The following is a 22,799-nucleotide window of genomic DNA, read 5'->3' on the forward strand; positions in this document are numbered from 1 at the left end:
AACCATATATAAGAAAGGTTGGCATCTCCTGTGGCTTACCTACTTAAGACAAAGCCAACTTTGGATCTAGCATTTTCACTCATTCGACACTGTATTAGGTATGATTGGAAAAATGAAGATTAAAATGACAGGTCCTCTATGGCCGCTGCCCGGTTTCAAGGAACATACATTTGAGAAAGAGGAAAAGATTTCTACCACAAATTATGTAAGACAAAGTAGTATGTGTCGACTGCTTCCAAAAAAAAAAAGAAAGGTGCTTGGTATTCAGTGACAAGAGGGATCACTTACTGTTTGGATGTTCTAGAAGACATGATGTGAGAAGTCAAGTGTATTTGAAGGATGGGCATGAGTTGAACAGGCAGAGACAAGAGAGGCAGGAGCCATGATGCTTCTGGCAAGGGGTAGCAGCTGAGAGAGAGAGATGAGTGAGAAAACAGTGTGGGGGCAGTTCTAAAAGGCTTTGAATGCCAGGAAAGAGATTTTAACTTTATTCCATTGATGATGGGAGGCCATTGGAGGTCTTTGAGAAGAGAGAGTTGCAATCACAGCAGTGTGTTACTTTGATTAACCAGATGGTGATTATCTCAGTAGATATAGGACTGAAAGTTAAAACAAGAGAACAAAAAATGCCCCAGAAACGATTTCTTTAGATACATCTATGGTCACTTACATAAGGAATTGAAATTAGAAAAAGACCAAAGAAGTATTCACTTCTTTCTTTTAAAAGTAAGGTTTAGCACTCTTGGAGATGACAAAAGATTTGGGTTTCCATATGTATATCCATAATTTGGTCCTAAAGACACACAGCCCATCTCTACTTGTGGCCATTGTAGGAACCACACGTCTAATGAGCGTTACGTGTAGAGTGAATGATAAGCTGTTATGACAGATTAATCCATGAATCTGAATGAGTATTTTAAATGACAGTTGGGTTAACTCAAAACAATAAAATGTTACTACCTCTTGAAACCTTTGTTTAAATGAATAAAACAACTAACAATATCTTGGGGTTTCAAAAAGAAATGCCAGATGACAAAGTCAGATCCCTGGTTAACCAATGTCATGACCTAATAATTACTTGTTCAGTGCATAATTTTTCATTCTCAATGATGGCAAGGACCAGGTGGCTTGGAGAACACGTATATCTTGGGAGAGACAGCAGACCTGTGGACTAGTGTCAAATCATCCACTTGACTATGTTACCTGAGTATCATCTATTCTTTGAAGAATACATCACCACTAGTTCTTCCTCACTCTCATTTCTGAGCACAGAACATTCTGACCATATTTGCATCAACAAGAGATAGAGAAGGAGGACTAGGCTAGAAGTCAGAAGGCTTGTGCTCCAGACCCAGTTAGTTATCAGAGCACTGTATTACTTTGGGTGCTCAGCAGACATTTGGTCCTGTCTAGAACGTCCAGTAAGACATTTGGCCCATGCCATAAGGTCCTTGAAATTTGTTCCTCTCCAAAACATCCATAAACATATTTGGTCCATGCCAAATGGTTTTGGACAGGACCAAATATCAAGGACCTTTGGCATCTACCAAATGTCTTATGGTCCAGCTATCTTATGGATGTTTTGGACAGGATCAAATATCAATGACCTTTTGGCATGGACTAAATGTCTTATGGACATTTTCGATAGGACGAAATGCCCTGCAGGGCTTGGGGCGATCCCTTAACTTCTCAGGGTCTCCATTGACCTGTTTGCAAATGAGGAATTTGAATTCCATGATCCCTAAAATGGCTTTGAGTTCTAATATTTTACTATTCTCTCTTTACCTAATACTATACATCAAAATCTCCAAATTCACCACCCATTGAAATCTATTTCAAAAGTGCTTTCAAAAAGCAATCTACAGATTCAATGCAATCCCTATCAAACTGCCAATGACATTCTTCATGGAATTAGAACAAAATATTTTACAATTCATATGGAAACACAAAAGACCCCAAATAGCCAAAGCAATCTTGAAAAAGAAAAACGGAGTTCGAGGAATCAGGCTCCCTGACTTCAAACTATACCACAAAGCTACAGTAATCAAGACAGTATGGTACTGGCCCGAAAACAGAAATATAGCTCAGTGGTACAAGATAGGATGCCCAGAGATAAACCCACGCACTATGGGCACCTAATTTATGACAAAGGAGGCGAGAACATACAATGGAGAAAAGGCAGCCTCTTCAATAAGTGGTGCTGGGAAAACTGGACAGCTACATGTAAAAGAATGAAATTAGAACACCACCTGACACCATACACAAAAATAAACTCCAAGTGGATTAAAGACTTAAATGTAAGAGCAGACACTATAAAACTCTTATAGGAGGAAAACATAGGAAAAACACTCTTTGACATAAACCACAGCAAGATCTTTTTTGACCCACCTCCTAGAGTAATGGAAATAAAAACAAAAATAAACAAATGGGACTTAATTAAACTTCAAAGCTTTTGCACAGCAAAGGAAACCATAAACAAGACAAAAAGATAACTCTCAGAATGGGAGAAAATATTTGCAAATGAAACAACAGACAAAGGATTAATCTCCAAAATATACAAACAGCTCATGGAACTCAATATCAAAAAAACAAAACAATCCAGTTAAAAAATGGGCGGAAGACCTAAATAGACATTTCACCAAGGAAGACATACAGATGGACAAGAGGCATATGAAAGATACTCAACATCACTAATTATTAGAGAAATGCAAATCAAAACGACAATGAGGTATCACCTCACACCGGTCAGAATGGTCATTATCAAAAAATCTAGAAACTATAAATGCTGGAAAGGGGTGTGGTGAAAAGGGAACCCTCCTGCACTGAAGGTGGGAATGTAAATTGATACAACCAGTATGGAAAACAGTATGGAAGTTCCTTAAAAAACTAAAAATAGAACTACCATACGACCCAGCAATCCCACTACTGAGCGTATACCCTGAGAAAACCATAATTCAAAAAGAGACATGTACCACAATGTTCATTGCAGCTCTATTTACAATAGCCAGGACATGGAACCAACCTAAATGTCCATCGACAGATGAATGGATAAAGAAGATGTGGCACATATATATAATGGAATATTACTCAGCCATAAAAAGAAATGAAATTGAGTTATCTGTAGTGAGTCTATCATACAGAGTGAAGTAAGTCAGAAAGAAAAACAAGTACCGTATGCTAACACATGTATATGGAATCTTTAAAAAAAAATGGTACTGATGAACCTAGTTGCAGGACAGGAATAAAGAGGTAGACATAGAAAATGGACTTGAGGACATGGGGTGGGAGGGCAAAGCTGGGGCAAAGTAAGAGTAGCATTGACATATATACACTACCAAATGGAAAATAGTTGGCTGGTGGGAAGCAGCAGCATAGCACAGGGAGATGGGCTCGGTGCTTTGTGATGACCTAGGGGGTGGGATAGGGAGAATGGGAGGGAGGCTCAAGAGGGAGGAGATAAGTGGACATATGTATGCATGTGGCTGATTTGCTTTGCTGTGCAACAGAAACTAACACAGTATAGTGAAGCAATTATACTCCAATAGAGATCTATTTAAAAAAAAAAACAAGAGTGCTTTGGGTCCCTCCTGAGTACATATAAATACATTGCATTTGGCATTAGAAAAAAAGAAAAAGGGGGACTATAGGGACTAAGGAATGGGAAAAAGAGGACCTGGACTTTCTAATATCTCGACCAGGAGATTTTCTAATATCTGTATCAAGAGATAGGCATGATGACACGGCCATCCCTGAGGAGCACAAAGACTTGGTAGTAGGTGTATCACCCCTGCTGTAGGCACTCGCCTCTCTCCTCTCCCCTCCCTCTCTCCATCCCATCTCCTCCTCTTCATCTTTTCTATCTTTTCTCTTCTTCCTTGGCTATTCTAAAACACCTGCCAAAGGCAGGCAGCTTTGCCCTCTAGCATTGTTTAGTCCCCTGACATCAATACTAAGGCCTAAAGAAGTCATTGACCCTGAGCCTGAAGGGAAGGAATCTAGGAAGACTTTTATCTCCCTTCCAGCAAAGCATCTGATTATAGTCAGCCTAGTCAGAGCCTGAACATCAGAATGAGGCTTCTTCATTGATCACTCATTCATTAATTCAATAAACACATAAGCACTCTTTATAGGTCAGGTATTCTTACATATCCTGATGATACAAAAAATGTCACTGACCTCAAAGGGATCACAGGAACCAATTCTTCCAAAGTGCTATTCCCTAGAATACCAGTACTTGAGTATAAAAGTCTTTATATGAGAGAAGAAGGGCTATATATGTGATCAAATAAACTGTGGAAACCCAGAGCTAAAGAAAGCTAAACAGATTTATTTCAGGACTTCTCAGTGCCTTTAATATAGTTCTGTGTTAATGTATATTATGGCATTTCTCAAAATATTCAAATACTGAAATGCTATGTAAACATGCATAGTGATATATGATCAATAGAGGTATGAAATAAATGATATGGGATCATAGAGAAGTGAAAGACCACCTTGGTTTTGGGGTTCAGAGGAGGCTTTCTACAGGAAGTCATGTCAGAACTGGAATTTGGCCTGATGGATAAGAAGATAAGTTTAGCATATGCAGAGGTGTACAGGCATGAGAGTGGATGGCTTCTTTGATGTCTGGGGAGTATTTGAGAATGCCAGTATGGAAGATGATGGCAGAGTAGGCCCTAGATCCTAGGTTATGTTTCTGCTTATGATCAGCAGGAATCTTGAATACTTACCTTCCACTCACTTCTTCCAGCTCTTCTCTGCTATTGCACTTCGACTTCTCTTCAGCTTTTGGAGTGAGGTTTTGCCCAGTCAGTAGCCAAAGAGCCTTCTCATTCCCACCCAACACACACACACGCGTGCGCGCACGCGCGCGCGCGCACACACACACACGCACACACACACACGCACACACACACACACACACACACACACACACACACACACACACACACTATGTAAGACTTCCCCCCTGCATAGGACGAGGCTAAAAAAGATGGGTTCTAAAAATTCTAAAATGTTTGACTTTAAAAGCTCTGTGCTCATATGACTCAAAGGTTTGACCGAGATCACTCTTGGGGGAAAAAAACAACCTCCAATGCTCTAAACAAGAGAGAGGTTGCCTTCTTATTACATTTGCCTTCTACCAGGTATATTGATTTTCCCTGAGCTCCATCAATTTGGGTGGCAAAGGAAAGATTAAATGGTTCAGGTGTCTGCCTGCAGCAGCAGATTTGGCTCTATATAAACTCATCTCCTGTTCATTCGTTTCCTGGAAGCAGCTTATGCTTTTGCTTTCAGGTGAAAACTGGAGAAACAAACAGCAGGGGTGAGGGAAGCTGTGTGCCTGCTCAGAAACTTCAGAGCTGCAGAGCTGCCAAAGGAAGTCTTCCCCGGAGGCTCTGGCTTATGTGTTACAGAAAAGGGAACAGTGAATGTAATATCTGAAAAATATTATGTGGATATAAGTTTTCCTTCATTTGGCTGTGTGTTTTTAACAGCCCCAAACAGTGAGTCAGATTTTTCAAATGAGCACTATGTCTCCAAATTCCTGTCTTATGGTGGAAATGACTACCGCAGTAAGATTGTGGTGGAGTACTGAAGGAGATGGGATATTATGTTGCTTTTTCTTACTCAGTTTGGATTCATCACATATGGATTTTTTTTTGCTTTGTTAATATTTTATGAAGTGAAACAAAATCCTTCAGGGGGTAACCTACTGACAGCTCAGATCATTACTGTCTCCTACCTGCCTTAGCAAAAAGAAGATAATTGCTGGAAAGATAATGAGGGAAATCTGTTTCTTTGCTGAGATTTTAAAAATCAGGTCTGCATATGGTGCCACCATAGAAGGAGCTGAACAAAGTTTCAAAATGTAAAATAAGGTCAGAACTGTTTTATTCCATCAAAGACCATGAGATGGATGGATCATCTTTCCATAACTCATGACATTCTTTTCCCATTTCAGTTTGGATTGAGTTCAAGCATCATCTTAACAGCACCTGTTCATTCTCTCTCTGCATTGATCCATTTGGTTCATTGCATAAGCACCCAGTAGGAGAGCAGCTTTATTAAATTTCTTACCATTGCCTTTGTGCAAGCTCTGCTGGATCTCCTTTCTCTGTCCTTGGATGACTTTACCATAGCTTTCAGGCACTTTCAAGTATTAACAAATAGCTTCTTTTTTTTTTTTTTTTTTTTTTTTTTGCGGTACGCGGGCCTCTCACTGCTGTGGCCTCTCCCGTTGCGGAGCACAGGCTCCAGACGTGCAGGCTCAGCGGCCATGGCTCACAGGCCCAGCCACTCTGCAGCATATGGGACCTTCCCAGACCGGGGCACGAACCCGTGTCCCCTGCATTGGCAGGCGGACTCTCAACCACTGTGCCACCAGGGAAGTCCCAAATAGCTTCATTTTTAAGGATTAAGTTCAGTCAAGTCAAAACTCCAACTTCTCATCCAGTTCAAATTTTCCCCCAGACCAGACCACAGAGCAGCATCAGAGAAGGGATTGGACTTTATTTCTTCATACTTCTTCCCTTTGCTCTTTTCTTCCTCTTTCCCCACTCACATTGCTGCTTCTAGTTCCTCCAGGGTTGGTAAAGGTAGGATGCAGGTGGAAAAGAAATGGAAGGGAAGGCGACAAAAGGTTGTATATGACCAGTGCTGTTTAATCTGGAGTCGATGCCCTTCACACTTCAGGTGGCCAGATGCTGGCCATTTCTCTCACAGCCAATGACAAAAATGATGCACTCTCTGACTGGCCATCTGTGAATCCCCCTTAGTGTCTGTCACTAGGTACACCACACCAGCCCCCTTCTTTCTTTTTTTTTTTTTTTGACATCACCAGCCCCTTTTTGTTAGGGTTAACACCCTGCATGCAGTCCCTTTGACAAGAGTTGTTGAAGGCGCTCTAGCCCAGCTACCTTCTGAGTTGCCCACTTAGGCTTAGGGAAAACTCAAATCTTTGCCCCATCAACCTCTGGAAGTACAGCTCACTGGCAACAAAAATCCTTTCTCTCCATTCTGCCCTCACAGGCCTCTACAGCCTCTAGCTGCATGCAATCAAGAGTCAGGCCTCAGCCTCTGTACCCCACAAACTCCAGTTACCACTGATCAAATTCTCCCATTAACTCTGCCACCCTCCTCTCAAGGCCCAAGGCAGTCACAGAACCCAGGAACTTGCAAGCATGGGTGGGGATGAAATTAGATGGTAGTTTCCCTCCCCCATCCCCTCTACAAGTGGTTCCCCGAAGCCCGCTCCCTTGGATCAAGGTAAGAAAGGGGAAGCAGTCTCCTCCCGTTCCCTTGGGGGATCAAAAGGAAACACATGGCAGGTCAGCTGTGTGACAACTCTCTTCAAAGAAACTCTGTCTCCAGTCTCTCTGATCCCTTCTTGGCCTTCTCATATATACAGGCTGGCAGGGGTGGTGAAGAGATGGGCTAATCTGGTAGAGCTGGCTTAGATTCCAGGTCTGCCACAAGGTAGCACATCCAACAGGGATGGTCTAGCACCACTCTGTAGAAAGTAGAGGGACTTGTCCCCCATCATTCTTGGCACTGAGGTCTTAGCAGAGACTAGGAGAAGTTCCACTTCAATCTGACTCTACTATAGAGTCAGACTCTATTATAGTAAAACTTACCTAAACCCTTAGGACTAAAGGTTCAGCAGATGACTGTCAGATCCATAGGCTGGAGAGCGGGCATGATAACTTGCTGTCTTTGGGTGCTGTCTCCTCACGATGGCGGCAGACCAGCTGGCATACGTTCCTTCAAATTTTCTCCCTTACCTGGGAGACAGCTTGTCCAGACAACCACGACACAGATGCAGACGTCGCAACTGGAGCACAAATGTGGCCAACGGGACCAGATCATAGATGAGTCAGAGGACGCCATTGGCATCGCAGCCAAGCCAATGGCAATCTCTGTGGAATGCTGGTTAGCCAGACTGAAAATAAAAGTTCAGGAGCTGCCCTCAAAGTTCTTTTCCTAATTCAAGGGAAAATGGCTGACTACCAGTGGGCCACTGGCTCCACAACAAAAGTTGAGCTAGTACAGAGGACTGCTGCAAGAAAGGAAGAAAGTCCTCTTCAGAAGCAAGTGTACATGTGCCGTTATTGCAGGCATTATGTCAGAGGGGCCTGAGCTTTGGCTGGCATCACCGAGAGTTTTGATCTTTCAACAGGATCCCCAGTGATTTGGTTGATTATAGGATCCTTTCCACCTAAGATCTATCTATACCTAGTTTCTTCTACTCGGACTTAAAGTATCTGATAAAAGTTGCTTCTTCTAGAGATTCTGCCGGCTCTAGAACCCTGGACCAGATAGGAGGGTTGGCCTCATTGAGCTGGGCAGGAAAATTCTCGTAATATCAGACACTAGACATAATTTCCTAAGGACTCCAGGCTACCTTCTTCATTCCCCTTGGAAGGGTACACACAACAGTGCCTGCACACTCCCCCCAGCCACTGGCTCCTCTTCCTCAGAGCAGATTGTACCCAATGACACACACTCAGCCTGGGCTGGTGGTCATTTCTCTGGCCCAGCCCCCTGGGGCAGACACCTGGTGATTTCTGAATCATCCCCACCCTTTCAACTGAGATGATAAACTTCTGATGAGCTACCTTTTATTTCCCAGTGGAAAACAGTCTTACTCCGTCAGTAAATAATACCCAACTTGGCAACAAATGAATGATGGACAGGAAAGGGAGGGGCAACAGAATGTGGTCTGGTCTAGTGGTTCCGTATGAGACTTGGTGTCAGCAGTCCTGGTCTGATTCCCAGCAGGCTCTCTGACTCACTTTGAGCAGGTCACATTGTGTTTGCTGTTTTTTTGCATCAGGAATGAGATTGTGGCTCACTTGGCCTAGTGGCTTGTGCATGGGCACAAGGCACTGAACTGCAAATTCAGGGGTTAAAATATTGTCCACCCAGGAGGTAAGTAAGTAGCCTTTAAAGAACACTGTCAGATATATGTGAACTGTGAGGAAGATACATTCATAATGGGTTGGAGTGTGAGACATTGCTCCTAAACAGTTATCATGCACTCCGGAAGTAGAATGAATAATTTCTAGTGGATTTGTGAGGTCTCCTAGATTTACTGAGAATCTCGTGGAGCCTTTGGAGGTGCCCCTCACCCTGGGTAGACTGATTTCCTGCTTCATGGCTGTGGCAGTTTGGGTCCTCCGAGAAGCAGACACTAAGCTGGGATTAGGTGGAAAGAGACTTATTGGGGAAAATGGCTGGGAAGCATAAGTGGGGAGAGAGCTGGAGCAGCTGGGGCCCAGGAACATGTGTCCATTAGGCATAGAAGTCCCAGTGCCTAGGAGACCTGACATTTTTAGGAATCCATGAGCATGTTTTAATTTGATTTATTTTAAAATCAGAGGGGAAAAAATGAATGTCATAATAACAAATATTATAATAGGTCCGGCCTAGATCATATTCATCTTTATATGAATGCAGTTATAAAATATAATTTTAATATATTTTGTGGAGAAAGGGGTCCAGAGCAGCAAAAGTGCCTAGGGCCCCAACAAAAGTCCTAACGCGGCCTGGGTGGGGAGAGCCTTCAGCACAGGATGGAAGGCTAACACCTGTGAAAGAGGGGGGCCAGGCCAATAGGGAGTTGCTGAAGAGCCCCTGTCAGGCAGAATGGCCTTGCCCTGGTACCCCTGCTCTGCTTGGTCATCAGCTGAGGACAGCCCGATGTGGCATGGCCTTGGCACACATTGCTGTCGTGGATCCAAAGGTGAAGCAGCTGGACACTGAATGAAGAGTATGTCAGGAGCCCGCCAGCATGGCCCCGCAATGAGGTATCAAGGAAACAAAGTATGACAGCTCCTCTACCCTTTCTCCCTGGCTGGATATCTTGGAAAGAGATTGTTTCACCGGTTAGACAAATTACAAAGGGCATAAAAACCTCCTCTCTGCCTTTGACACTCTCATGCATTCTCAGTGAGCAAAGGCGTGTTACAGGGCTAGCTGGTCACACCCATTCTGCATTAGTCAGAGCTCCCTGGCCACCAGCAGTGCTTTAGAGGACACCCGAGCTTACGAGGGGGGCTCATGGCCCTGCTTCCTTATCAGAGGTTCTTGGATTCTGCTCATTCTGACATTCTGATTCTTCCTTTAAAATCCCTCCCCAGGGGTGGCCAATTGGGAGCCCATCAGCTGTTTCCAGTCTTGCAGATATGTTTATTTGGCACACACAAAATTTTAAAAATTATTGTGGGAGGTGTTATGGGTTGAATTATATTTCCTCAAAATTCATATGTTGAAGTCCTAACCCACAGAAATTCAGAATGTGACCTATTTGGAAATGTGGTCATTACAGATGTAATTGGTTAAGATGAGGTCATACTAAAGTAGGGTGGGCCCCAAGTCCAATATGACTGGTGTCTTTATAAAAAGGGGAAATTTGGACACAGAAAGATACATGCATAGAAAGGAGAATACCATGTGAACATGAAGGCAGAGATCAATCCGTCAATGTCAAAGAGTGCCAATGCCAAAGAAACTAGGAGAGAGAGAGGCATAGAATAGGGTCTCCCTCATAGACATCAGAGGGAACTAATTTTTCTCATACATTGACCTTGGACTTCTAGCCTCCTGAAGTGTGGAACAACAAGTCTCTTTAGTTTCAGCCACTCAGTTTGTGGTGCTCTGTTATGGTGACCCTAGCAAACTAATAGAGGTATCATTGTTAAATGAATGGATTTGCCAGAAAAATCTGGATTTTGAGTTTCAATGGGAAAAGCTTGCAGCACCTGGCTGGATGTCAGGGCATCATCTGGAAGTAGAGGGATGGGCTCTCAGGGAAGAACACAGGTCCATGCACGGGGCTGGCGCCCCTTACCACCAGCTGGTTGTTGCAGCCCGAGAATATGGACCCAGCACTACCAGATTTTCCAATATTTTCAGAGAAGCCTAATTTCTGCTGCTTGTTGCTGGTAAAATGTGATTTCCAATGTTGGCAGCTAATCCATCACTCTATTTTCTCCCTGACCCACTCCACTTCAATCATATACTTGATCTGGCTGGCTGCTCTGATCATCTGAGTTTGTGATTTCTATTCACAGTTGCATGGCTTGGCAAAATGATCAGACAATTCTATTTAAGCAAGGGAGATTTTTCAGAAGGGTTGAACAATTTGCTACCAGGAGAAAATGAGTTTTAACTTATCCACCTTTCCCCTCTGCCATGCTGCAGTGAGGATCTTTCTGAGACCATGTATGTGTTTTGAATCACCCTTTGTAGAGGGCCTGCCACATACTAGGCAGTGTGCTAGATGCAAAGTAAGTCTCCAGTGTGTGAATGCATATATTCTTCCTAATATCCTTACTGCTATTTTGCTGAGGATGAAAGGAATGATTATAAACCTGTCACCATGTAATAAAAGCAAAGACATTAAGCTGTAATTGTTCTGAGCTTGTAAATAGGCCATTCTATCAAAGCTACATTGCTATTACTCCTCTGTCACTGCAGCTCAAATAAATTTAGACAAAATTGCTGGTAATAATAGTACCATACTGGGGAAGGCATGGTACTAAAAACATTAATGGCATTACTTTACTTCATTATAATCATGTTAGGCAATTACAGTGTACCAGGCACATGCTAACCACTTCACATACATAATCTCATTTAATACTCAGATCAACCGTATGAGAGAAATATTTGATTCTTATTCTAGAGATCAGGAAATTGAAGCCCAGAGATATTCGGTGACTTACAGTCCCAGGGATGGGAAGATATAGAGCAGGATTCGAAGTCAGTTCTTTTAATGTCCAATCCAAGCTCTCCCCATTCTGCCTCCCAGTTTCTCTGTTTCACCAAAATGCCTCTAATGCAGTCAGCCTTTGGGTCCGGAGCCCACCAAAGCCTTGCCATGAGTGGGGTCCCAAGTTCAACTTCCCAAATCCTAACCCTGTCAACAGTGTTGACTGACCTAAATGTTCTATTAAAGAGGTACAAATTGTCATCTAGTTTGAATTCATACCAGTTTCACTCAAAGAACACACAGCAACATTTTGTGTACATGGGAAAGATGTACAGGAGGGTCACTGCGATTTTAAGAACAGATGGTATGTTTGGTATGCTCTTAGAAACCGTACAACTCAAAGAAGGCTTGTTGGAGGGGGACTTCTGGGGTAATGTCCTGCTTTTTTTTTTTTCACAGCTGTGTTCAGCTTGTAAAAATTCAAACACTTTACAGATGACACATCGACGTTTCTATATGTATGTTTTACTTCAATCAAAATTAAGGGGAAGAAAAAGAATGGTGCTTATCTTGTATTAAGCAGAGCACAGCGAACTCCACTATTTATCTCCAAGCTACAACATTCATCAACCCGTGGCCAAACTTCTTTCCTCAATAACTCATTCGCTTCCTCTCCTCCACTCCCACTGGATTTATTTTGGTTTTTTTGGTTTTTTTGCGGTACGCGGGCCTCTCACTGCTGTGGCCTCTCCTGTTGCGGAGCACAGACTCCGGACGCGCAGGCTCAACGGCCATGGCTCACGGGCCCAGCTGCTCCGCGCCATGTGGGATCTTCCCGGACCAGGGCACGAACCCGTGTCCCCTGCATCGGCAGGCGGACTCTCAACCAGTGCGCCACCAGGGAAGCCCCTGGATTTATTTTGAAGTAAATCCCAGATCGTGTAGTTGTGACTGAGAATCCGCCCACCTGTCTTAGGCTGTTTTCTCTGTGTGATTTCAGGCCACTACATGTATGTGGACTCGGTTTACGTCAAGCATTACCAGGAGGTGGCACAGCTCATCTCCCCAGTGACCATGGCCCCCATGTCTGGCTGCTTGTTTTTTTATTACCAACTCCAGCAGGGGAATGACAACATCTTCTCCGTGTATACGAGGGATGCGGCTGGCCTGTATGAGGAGATCTGGCAAATGGGCAATCCAGGGAATACTGACTGGAACCTCGCTGAGGTGGAGTTCAGTGCCCCGTACCCCATGGAGGTAGGTATGCCAGGTGTGCCCTGGCCTGGCCGCTCTACAGGGATGCCACCCACACCCAGGTGTGGAATTCGAGAGATACTACAGTCTCACACTCATTCTTTCTTTTCCGCTGTGTCTCAGTCTTAATCTTCCTTTTCCCTTCCTTGGCCTTCTCCACTTTTCTCCCTTCCTCTTTATTCCCTCTGCCTTCCTCCTTTATCACTTCATTTTCTAGAAAGAGTATTCTTTAATAAGGACAACGATGGGAAAGCCAGTCAACCAACTAAATTTCTTGGGCACACTCTCCCTCTGAACCTTGCACTGTGGTCACATGAGTTCAGAAGAGGAGATCAGTGAAACGCCTTCTACGTGAAACTTCCATTCCTGACAGCAACTGAAGGTTTCCCTTACTTGAGGGAATACTCTCCTAAATTTTTTAAACAAAATGACTTATTTTCTTCTTTTCTCCTTTACAGTATAAATAATGTCATAAAAGTCAGAAATAAACTTACGATTGTGGCCCTAATTTGAAACAAGCTTTGGGGGCCTATAAAGTTTTTTAACTTTTTATGGTTTAAAACTCTTTATAGCTACATGAGTGGTAAATGTCCAGTGCAGAAGAATTAGAAAATTCAGAGAGGCAAATCAAACGAAATCACCCTATGCCAGCCCTGCAAAGATAAGAGCTACTAACATTTTGGTGTTTATCCGTGCAGACCTGCAGACCTGTTTTCAAAGCACATATATTAATACATATCTATGTATGTGTCTGTTGGATGGCCCAGTACTGATGACCATCCAACAAAGTAGATAAAATTATCCCCATATTACAGATTAAAGAGGAGGAGACGGAGAGTGCAAGAAGTCTGACGTTTTGTTCTGGGTCACACTGCTGGTGCGTGCCAGGGCACTGAGAAAAGTTCCTGCATTAAATCTGACCTAAATTTGAAGCAAGAGGGCCAGCTCTGTCCGGGGACCCCAAGGACCTCTAGAATCAGTGGGTGCAACATTGTGGTTGCAGATCTGGAGCTCTAAGGACAGTCTTAGTTCCCACAGGTTTTAACGTCTCCTGCTTTTGCTTTGCGCTTTTTGCAATATCTTCCCTAATTCCGTTTAGAGTACAAAAGAAGCAGATTATCCTCTGGATGCTTTTCAGTGGTGCCATCTGGTCACCTGATGTGGAGCTTCAGTGAGTGTTGGGCTTGAGTCTCAGTTTCTGATGTGTCCTGTCCAGTGCCTGCCACTCCCCTTTCCCCTTCCCATCCTCCTCCTTGCCCCAGACAGCCCCGGAGAGGGGCCTGTTGCAGTATGTGTGCTATTTCCTATCCCAAAGTCTAACCAGGGCTTGATTGGCTCTTGCAGCCCAGTGGAAAATTTTCTGTGAGTTTGGGTTACAAGGAGGAAAAGAAATACACATACTGCTTCAGAAAATTTTCCTTCTATTAAAGTCAAATGAGTCACACGCACAGTGAAGGCGTCGTCTTCGCAAATTCCTTTCATCCAACCGTAAACTCGTGGGGCAACGTTTAGACGAGTGAGACCTTGCTGAATTTTCTTTTTAATCAATGCTTGAAAAGTTACAATGTCTGTTTACTGCTTAAGTTCACTACTAAACTTCAATACCTATCCTTTTGGGTCACACGTGTGTGATTTTGCCCTAGCAGTCGGGACTTATTACACCGGGATTATTTGCTCTTGGTAATTGCGGGGGGAAAGAAACTTATCCTGTGGAAATCAGCGAATTTAAGGTCCCCATATTCTCAAATGAATTTTTAAAAGGAAAACAAACATTTGAGACCCTCATTCTGAACAAGAGAGAACATAATGGCACAGAGGCTGTGATTTGCAAATTATGATCGGAAATATTCTTATTCCCCCTTACTGTTCCGTAAGATCACATTCTGTCGTTGGCTTTATCAGCTGGCACCTTGAAAACGAAATGTCACAGACCTGTGTTGAGTCTGTAAACTTAATTAGCCCCTCCTCATTCGTCCACATCTGTTTCCTTGGTTCTCAGCCCTTCCTGTATTGCCAGAGACAAGCTTCCAGGGCCCCTCTTAGATTTTGCAGAGACCAGGTATCTAAGGACCATTGTTGTTAAGCCGAAAGGGACCGTCTTGTCCAAACTCTTTTTTTTAAAATTAAGAAATTGAGACCTAGAGTGGAGAAGGGACAAGCTGGAGTTAGTTAGTGGCTAACTAGCCTCAAACATGAATGTGAGTTCAGGAGGGGGTGTCACCCAGGAGGAAAAGGCATGGATTTAGTTCAGAGCTCATTATGCACCTGACTCCATGCTAGGATCTGTTTATACAGCATCTCATTTAGTGGCATCTACAGTCCTACAAGGTAGGTGTTATAATACCTATTTTATAACTAAGAAAAGCAAGGTCCCAAGAGGGTTAGCTATGTACCCAAGGTCACCTAGTTGGTAAGTGACAGAAATGGGATTTGAACTCTGGTCTATCTGCTGCCAAGACACCATTCTCTTTAGAAGAGGTTGAAGACTAGACGCCTGTGGGTCAAATCTAGCCTATAATGATTTGCCTAGCTGCTGTAGTGGTATATGTTTGTTTCTTTGGTTTTTTTTTTGTTTTTTTTGGTTTTTTTTTTGCTGTACGCGGGCCTCTCACTGCTGTGGCCTCTCCCGTTGCGGAGCACAGGCTCCGGACACACAGGCTCCGCGGCCATGGCTCGCGGGCCCAGCCGCTCCGCGGCATGTGGGATCTTCCGGGATCGGGGCACGAACCCGTGTCCCCTGCATCGGCAGGCGGACTCCCAACCACTGCGCCACCAGGGAAGCCCCTGTTTCTTTGTTTTTGTTTTGCATGTTTGTTTTAGTTTTTGAATTAATTGCTAACATTGAAAAATCCAAAGATTTCAAATAAAAATCTAGAGATCCAGGTCCTCTTGACAGTTTGGTAAATCCAGGCATGTTAGTCCTAAATTCCCACACATCAGCAATTGACGAAGCTGGGTACCAGCTGCCCCCTTTAGATGAGACTTGCTCCCCATTTCACACCCTTTCCTGCTGCATCAGACCAAACCCATGTCACACATTTATATTACCTGCCTGGCCCGGGTAGGCACTTGAGTTTCCACCCCTGCTCAACACTGTATCTTCTCATGTTATCAATTCAGCAGAGTGGACTGCACACTTGGGTAGTTTTCCCAACACAGGTGAGCGCTGGACTCACCACACCTGATCCCCATGGTCACAAGCAGAAAGTCATCCACTGACCTCAAAGTTACTGTTGGTGGCAGAGAAGAGAGTATAACTAAAGGGGGCTGAGCTCATTAACAACCCCGTGTTCTCTTTAACCATTTGAGCATGCCAGGTTATGCTGAAATCCTAATATCCGTACCTAGGATTTCTGGGCCTGATTCTGACTTAGGCATCAGGAAATCATCTCTGCATCTTTGTCCAGATGGACATGGATTTTTATGTATGAAAAAGGGAAAGGACCTTGGAGGGGCCTAGGTCTCTGTGAAGGGCAGCGGCAAAATTAGCCTGCCTTCTGCAAGCAGGCTGTTGTTTCTTTAATTGAAGTTCATAATGCAAATTGTCAATTCTGTAGTTCTATCAGAAAGTGATATAGGTACTTTGACACTCAAGGGGCAGGATGGGGCGGGGGGGAAGTCTACCAATAAAATGCAACTTAGGGCTTAGTATTCACTCTCCCCAAAAGAAAACTGTGGGTTAAGGGGGGAGCTGCCCAAATGCCTATACACCTGGCTAGATTGACACACCATTTTAAATCATAGTTACAAGAACTTAAGCCTAAAAGAAAATATAAACATGTAGCAATATGTCATTCTCCTCTGCAGGTTATTTTTGAAGTTGCCTTCAATGGTCCCAGAGGAGGGTATGTTGCCCTGGATGACATTTCTTTCTCTCCTGTTCCCTGCCATAATCAAACAGGTAAGCATTCTCTTTTTCTTCTTCCTCACATCTGGAATTTTCCTTTCTCAACAGATGCCTGTGGTCAAGACTTGCTTTAATTCTTTCTAATTTCCCTATCTCTTCCTCTTATCCTTAAAAATTATTTAACCGAATAGTCATTTTTCTGGCATATTACTCTTTTTTTCTCTCACAGAGTGAATCTAATTTTTCTGATACCAGAGGTCAATTGTGATGGGTTAAGAAGCTTCTATCTTCTCTACCTACTAAGAAATTAAAATTAAATAATGCTAACTCACTCCCACTCCATCTTTCTCTTTAAAGGGTATCTTGGGTCCATAGACAGGTGGCTGAGTAGGTGGAAAAAACTCTCAAAATCTACTGAATAGAATTATAAAAAGTTATAAAAAACTAATTTTATGAATCTAATTTTTAAATGTCCTCCTGTTTAAAGATGTTAGTATTTGGTATACATTTCTATGATGGCTTTTGGCCTCAGAATATATACTCAGTTTAATCTCTCTAAGTGAGCCCTCACATTATTTTATCATGGCCAATTTTGTTTCCATAAACTTGGTGTTTGGGAAAAAGAGGAAATTTTTACTTTCTGGGAAAATAGGTAAACAAATTGATTCAAAGTGAATTAGAAAACAAATGTTTTAGAATAAGAAGGGTGACACTATATTAATGATAACCCAGATACATGCAGTCAACCTTAACTTTTAGTGAATTTGTTTCCTTAAGAGGCCCCAGGGAGACACTGTGGTCATACGTCTTATTAAGGAGCCCTCATTCTGGGTTTTGGAGTGTGGGAAGTAATTTTTTTTTTTTTGTAAAGGGTTTTTTTTTATTATGTGTAACACAAAGTTATTTAAGTCAATACATTTTTAAGGAATTTCACACGTTCTGATTCTTTCCACTGCCAGTCACCTTAGTTCCTCCAAATTCATAATCTTCAAGATAAAATAGCCCTTTCAAAAAGAAGTTATCATGTGAGTCAGCCCACAATTCTTTTAGTTAGGCTTCTTTGATCTCCAATGAAATATGGACACACTTCAAAATTCCCCACCTGTAATCTTTGGGATCCAGTTTCCTCAAGCGATTTACTTTAGGACCCTCTAAAAATGTATTAGGTTCAAATCATATTCACTCCTAAGCCACCACACCCTAGAACAGTACAGATCATTGGGATATGCCAATACCTAAGATAAAAAGTTTGTTAGGTTTTTTCATAGTTTACGTGGCAGCTCTGTCTTGTAGTTCTTTCCCACAGATCTAACAGGTTGTTCTGTGAGTAAAGGAAACCACAGGAAGTAAATTTTTGAACTTGGCCTTGGTAGTTCAACTTTCACTTAAGGTAGAGTTAGTCTCTAATTTAATATGGTTTCAAATATATATTCTATAAGCAAGGGAACTCAGGAAGAATGTTTTCTACTCAAGCTAAACTGTTACCCTCAAATTACAGAGAAACTTGCTAATTAGCTAAAACCAAATGTTATTTTTGACTAATTCTAATTAAAAAAAATGAGTGAAACAGATAGAACCAGACTGGATTTACATACTTATATTTTTTCATTAAAATGCTTTAATCCAGCTATAATCAAAAATTAAAAGAGTCTCTAAATTTGACAGAACACAGAAAGCAAAGTTGTTTTACTTCTCTACATCTGATTACTCCCTAATTCCATCAGTTAATATTTCAGTGATGTTAATAGTAGTTTTACCACATCTTTGTGATTACTTTCAGAAAGTTCGTCTTCTCAGTCACTGGGCACTTACACTGAACTTTTTTTTTATATTTCCAAGTTATAATATGGGAGAAGAGGTATTTATTCCACATCTCTACTGGGTAGCCGGTGGGGTGAAGCGGCAGCTGGAAGGTGATAGAATCTACTGGGCCACCTTAGAAAGGAATGTTTAGAAACGTTCTCCCGGGCTTCCCTGGTGGCGCAGTGGTTGAGAATCTGCCTGCCAATGCAGGGGACACGGGTTCGAGCCCTGGTCTGGGAGGATCCCACATGCCACAGAGCAACTAGGCCCCTGAGCCATAACTACTGAGCCTGCACGTCTGGAGTCTGTGCTCCACAACAGGAGAGGCCTCGATAGTGAGAGGCCCGTGCACAGTGATGAAGAGTGGCCCCCACTTGCCACAACTAGAGAAAGCCCTTACATAGAAACGAAGACCCAACACAGCCAAAAAATTAAAAAAAAAAAAATTTAGAAACGTTCTCCCCTTTAAAAATATATAGACTATATGTGAGCTCTTTCCCACTGACTGGTGAAAAGAAAAGAAAGATTCCAGCAAAATAAGGACCGCTTATTAAGAGAGTTGGGGACCCTTCAGTCTGTAAAATCCAGCCCAGGCCCTCCCTCCATAAGGACCACCGGGGATTCACATTCTTATATAAAGTTAACCAAGGTCCTGTATTGGTCTTCAGAACTTCCCAACATACCAACTTTGCTTTAAAATGGTTTAATTACATGATCAAAGTGTTATGCTTGAGAGCCAGCCTTTTGGACTCGCATCCCTACTCTGCCATTTACAAGCTGTGTAACCTTTGTTTATTAACCTCTCTGAGACTCTGTTTTCACCTTTATGGGACAGGGATGGAAGAATCTGTTTCATAGAGTTGTCGGGGTGAATGACGAGTTAATAATGTCTGTGACAGCCTTAGCTGAGTATGGCACACAGAAAATGCTTAGTCATGAGACCTAATATTATTTACTTAATTTTCAAAATATTTCCATCCATTCCCCTAGAGAACAGGGGGTCAGATTGAAACCAAAGAGAACCAGCAAAGGGCACTGCTTTGATGAATATGTAAGCTGGAGCCTGCTTTATGCCCTTCATTAAGCAGCTGTGGGCCAGATTCTGAGTCTTAGAAGCTGAACCCTCTGGTTTTCATACTTCCTCTTGCATTTCACAAATAGTTTATGGCCTTCTGTTTTGAAACAGGTGCCAACATTTTTTTCTTTATCTTGGTTAGCTTCAGACTTGTTGTCTCTGCTTTTCCCAGCTGGATCTGGTGGTTTCTTCCCTCATCTCCCTAGTAAGCTGAGACAGGAATTATTTCAACATATGAAGCATCTTGTTCCCGCCATCTGGTTGCTCTTAGAGTTAATCCAATTTCCCAGACCTGAGACCTATCTCAGAGTAGCAGGTATTAAGCACCAGTGGCTTGTCACCACGCCACCACCCCACAAATATTCCCCCAGGATGCTTCCAGAGGACAGTGAGACCTCACCCCATCCCCTCAACTTGAGTTACCACACTTCCCTTTCCAAGCCTTTTCCACCCACAAACTCCCCATCTACCGCCACATTTGGCCTAGAATCTAGATCATAGGAATAAGCTCTCCTCTTAGTCTGTAAGTCCTTGAATGCGTAACAGCTGATTCCATTCACTTCTAGGAATCCTGCCTCAATGCCCAACTCCCAGACTGAGTGCTCCAGGCTGTGCCATATGCAGACCTAACTTCCTCTCTGGGCTTGGGTTCGCCCCACACCCAGGCCAGGGTCTGGGAGGATCCTGACACTCATGGATATACATCTGAAAGGATGTCTACCTGGGCCTAAGTCCCAATATTAACCATTCATCAACAACACACTGCCCAGACCTCTTGTCTAATTGGAAACCTGGCTCCAGTTGTTGTGTAGGTTACAGTTGGAGGTGTCACAGTCTTCCTTAGCTCAGAGGCCCTTAAAGATCTCCACAGCCTGATCAGTGGCCCAGTCTGCTCCATCATGATTCCTCAGTCTGGTGCTAGTTTCCACTCACTCTCTTCCCTCGCCAGCCTTGAACTGTCCCAGCTTGCTTTTGGACTGGCTTGTGCTAAAATAAGAACTACTGTGCAAGTTTAGCAGCCTAAAGAGCACCACACCCAAAGTCTCTCTAGCACTACAGGGGCTGATAAGCCTCTTAGGTCTTGAGGACTGATACTGAGTTCATCTCCATGAACTCTATGAAGCAGAGGAAAAGATGAGAAATACGCCTAACCATTCTTCTCAAACTGCAACACCCTCTACCTGATTAGCTTATCTTCAGAGCCTCCTGATTCTAAAAAGTTCAAATGTCAGAAATCAAGTAATTAACTAAATGGTACATTATGATGCTCAGAGAGACTTTCTTTTTTTGGATGGGGTGGGGATGATCAGCTGATGCTCAGGGACTTCCAGTTGCCTCTGATTCCTCCCTATGCTTCAAATATGTCATTAACACTCTCCAAATACAATTATGATTGCCACTTGACTCATGCTTCTGAAACAAGCCTGAAGCAAAGGCTCTTCATTCACCCCAGATCTTTGGGGAGCTCATTTTAGGTCACACATAGGCCCTCTGGCCTCATCTTCAGTAATTAGATACTATCTCATGCTAGAAGAAACATTCTGGGTGAAAAAGATTTAGGCTTTGAGTTATGCTTTTGAGGTTTTCTTTTTATCAGACCTTCTTAGGACCCCAGAAAAATCCATTGCTCAGACTAAGTGTTTAGCAAAAGAATATAATTGCATCCTCAGAAAAATCTTCTCTGTGTGACTCAGTTTGTCACAATGGAGACAACAGAGCCTTGCTTACTTTCAAGTTTTAATACCACCTCTCACCCCCTCCCACACACCTAGGAAATGGGTTATGGTTCTCTTGTGGATGCCCAGGTGTATATTCCTTAGGATGTATTCCTGATGAATAATTTCACTGACCTTCCATTCTCTTTATGCATGGCTTTTGGGAGTGCCACACCATTTTCTGAGCTAGATGGCCATCTGTAGATCTGAATTTCCATCTGCTTTTTCATTACCAGGTGGCAGAGGGGTGACCCAGACTGGAGACCATAGTGGGGTTTCCCATGGGCTCAGATCTCCATGGGGGGATGTCAAAGGATCCTTGTTTGTATGACATCATATTCATTTTCAAATGAATATCTTCATGACTTTATCTTCGCAGCTTAAAGAGTCACCTTGATGCTGACAGAGTCAGACAGAGCAGTGTGTGGGTTAACCCACCAGTCTCGGAGCACTGAGAATTCTCTTCCTTTCCTATCTGGCTCATCAGGGGCCTCTCCTTGTACACTTGCTAGGAACATTTTCTTTCTGTTCTCTCTTTGTAATGTGGTGCTAATCACTTTTCTTTTTAATTTAGCATTTTAAAACTCTTCAGTATCATTTTAAACTCAGACAAAATTTGCAAGGATATGATAAAGAACTCCCGTATACTCTTTACCCAGACCTACAAACGTTTAACATTTTGCCACGTTTGTTTTATCAACCATTTAAGAGTAGGTTGCAGATATTATGTCCCTTCACCACTAAATACCTCAGTGGGTATTTTCTAAAACCAAAGACATCCTCCAACATGCTATGGAATAATTATAAAGTTCAGGAAACTTAACACTGATACAATATTATCAATTAACCTATAGTCCATATACTAATTTCACCAATTATGCCAATAAAGTCTTCTATAGGTATTTGTTTTTCTGGACCAAGATGGAATCTTGGACCCCTTGTAGCATTTGGTTGTCATGCGTCTTTCATCCTCTTTATCCGGGCCAGCTCCTCAGCCCCCTGGAATGTTTTCTTACTTTGAAAATTGACAAATTGAGTCTTTGTCCCTAAACAGCTTTCTGTTTCATCAGATCCCTGCACCTAGAACGCAAGTGTTTCTCTAGAGATGATTTTCCACTTATTCAAAACAGTGCTGTCTCTGGCCCTAAAAGGTTAGACCAGTGTATGTCAGTGTGCAGAACAAGATTATATTTGGCTGCACTGAATGTGTCCCAAACCGCTGCAGTCACATCTCCTCTGGACACAGAGGGCAATCTGAACAGTGAGGTTTACAATTACTTGTTGCTAGGACCACATCATTCTTGAAAGAGCAGAACTCTTTTATGTTCCCTTTCCTCCAGGCAATCTGGGATGAGGTGATGTTTACAGACCAGAGTAAGTGACACCAGA

General features: G+C 42.8%; 1 protein-coding gene across 10 annotated transcripts in view; it reads left to right on the forward strand.

The window, feature by feature from the left end:
• The window catches only part of MAMDC2 (MAM domain containing 2), a 445,245-nt gene that overhangs the window by 362,667 nt on the left and 59,779 nt on the right, over window positions 1-22,799 (forward strand). For all 10 annotated transcript variants that reach the window (XM_060102277.1, XM_060102275.1, XM_060102278.1 and 7 more), the window contains 2 exons: window positions 12,717-12,973; window positions 16,778-16,871. In XM_060102277.1, coding sequence (XP_059958260.1) covers window positions 12,717-12,973; window positions 16,778-16,871 — 351 coding nt within the window. The remainder of the gene's footprint in view (window positions 1-12,716; window positions 12,974-16,777; window positions 16,872-22,799) is intronic.

This window comes from Mesoplodon densirostris, chromosome 6 (genome assembly GCF_025265405.1).
Source record: "Mesoplodon densirostris isolate mMesDen1 chromosome 6, mMesDen1 primary haplotype, whole genome shotgun sequence".
Taxonomy (NCBI): Eukaryota; Metazoa; Chordata; class Mammalia; order Artiodactyla; family Ziphiidae; genus Mesoplodon; species Mesoplodon densirostris.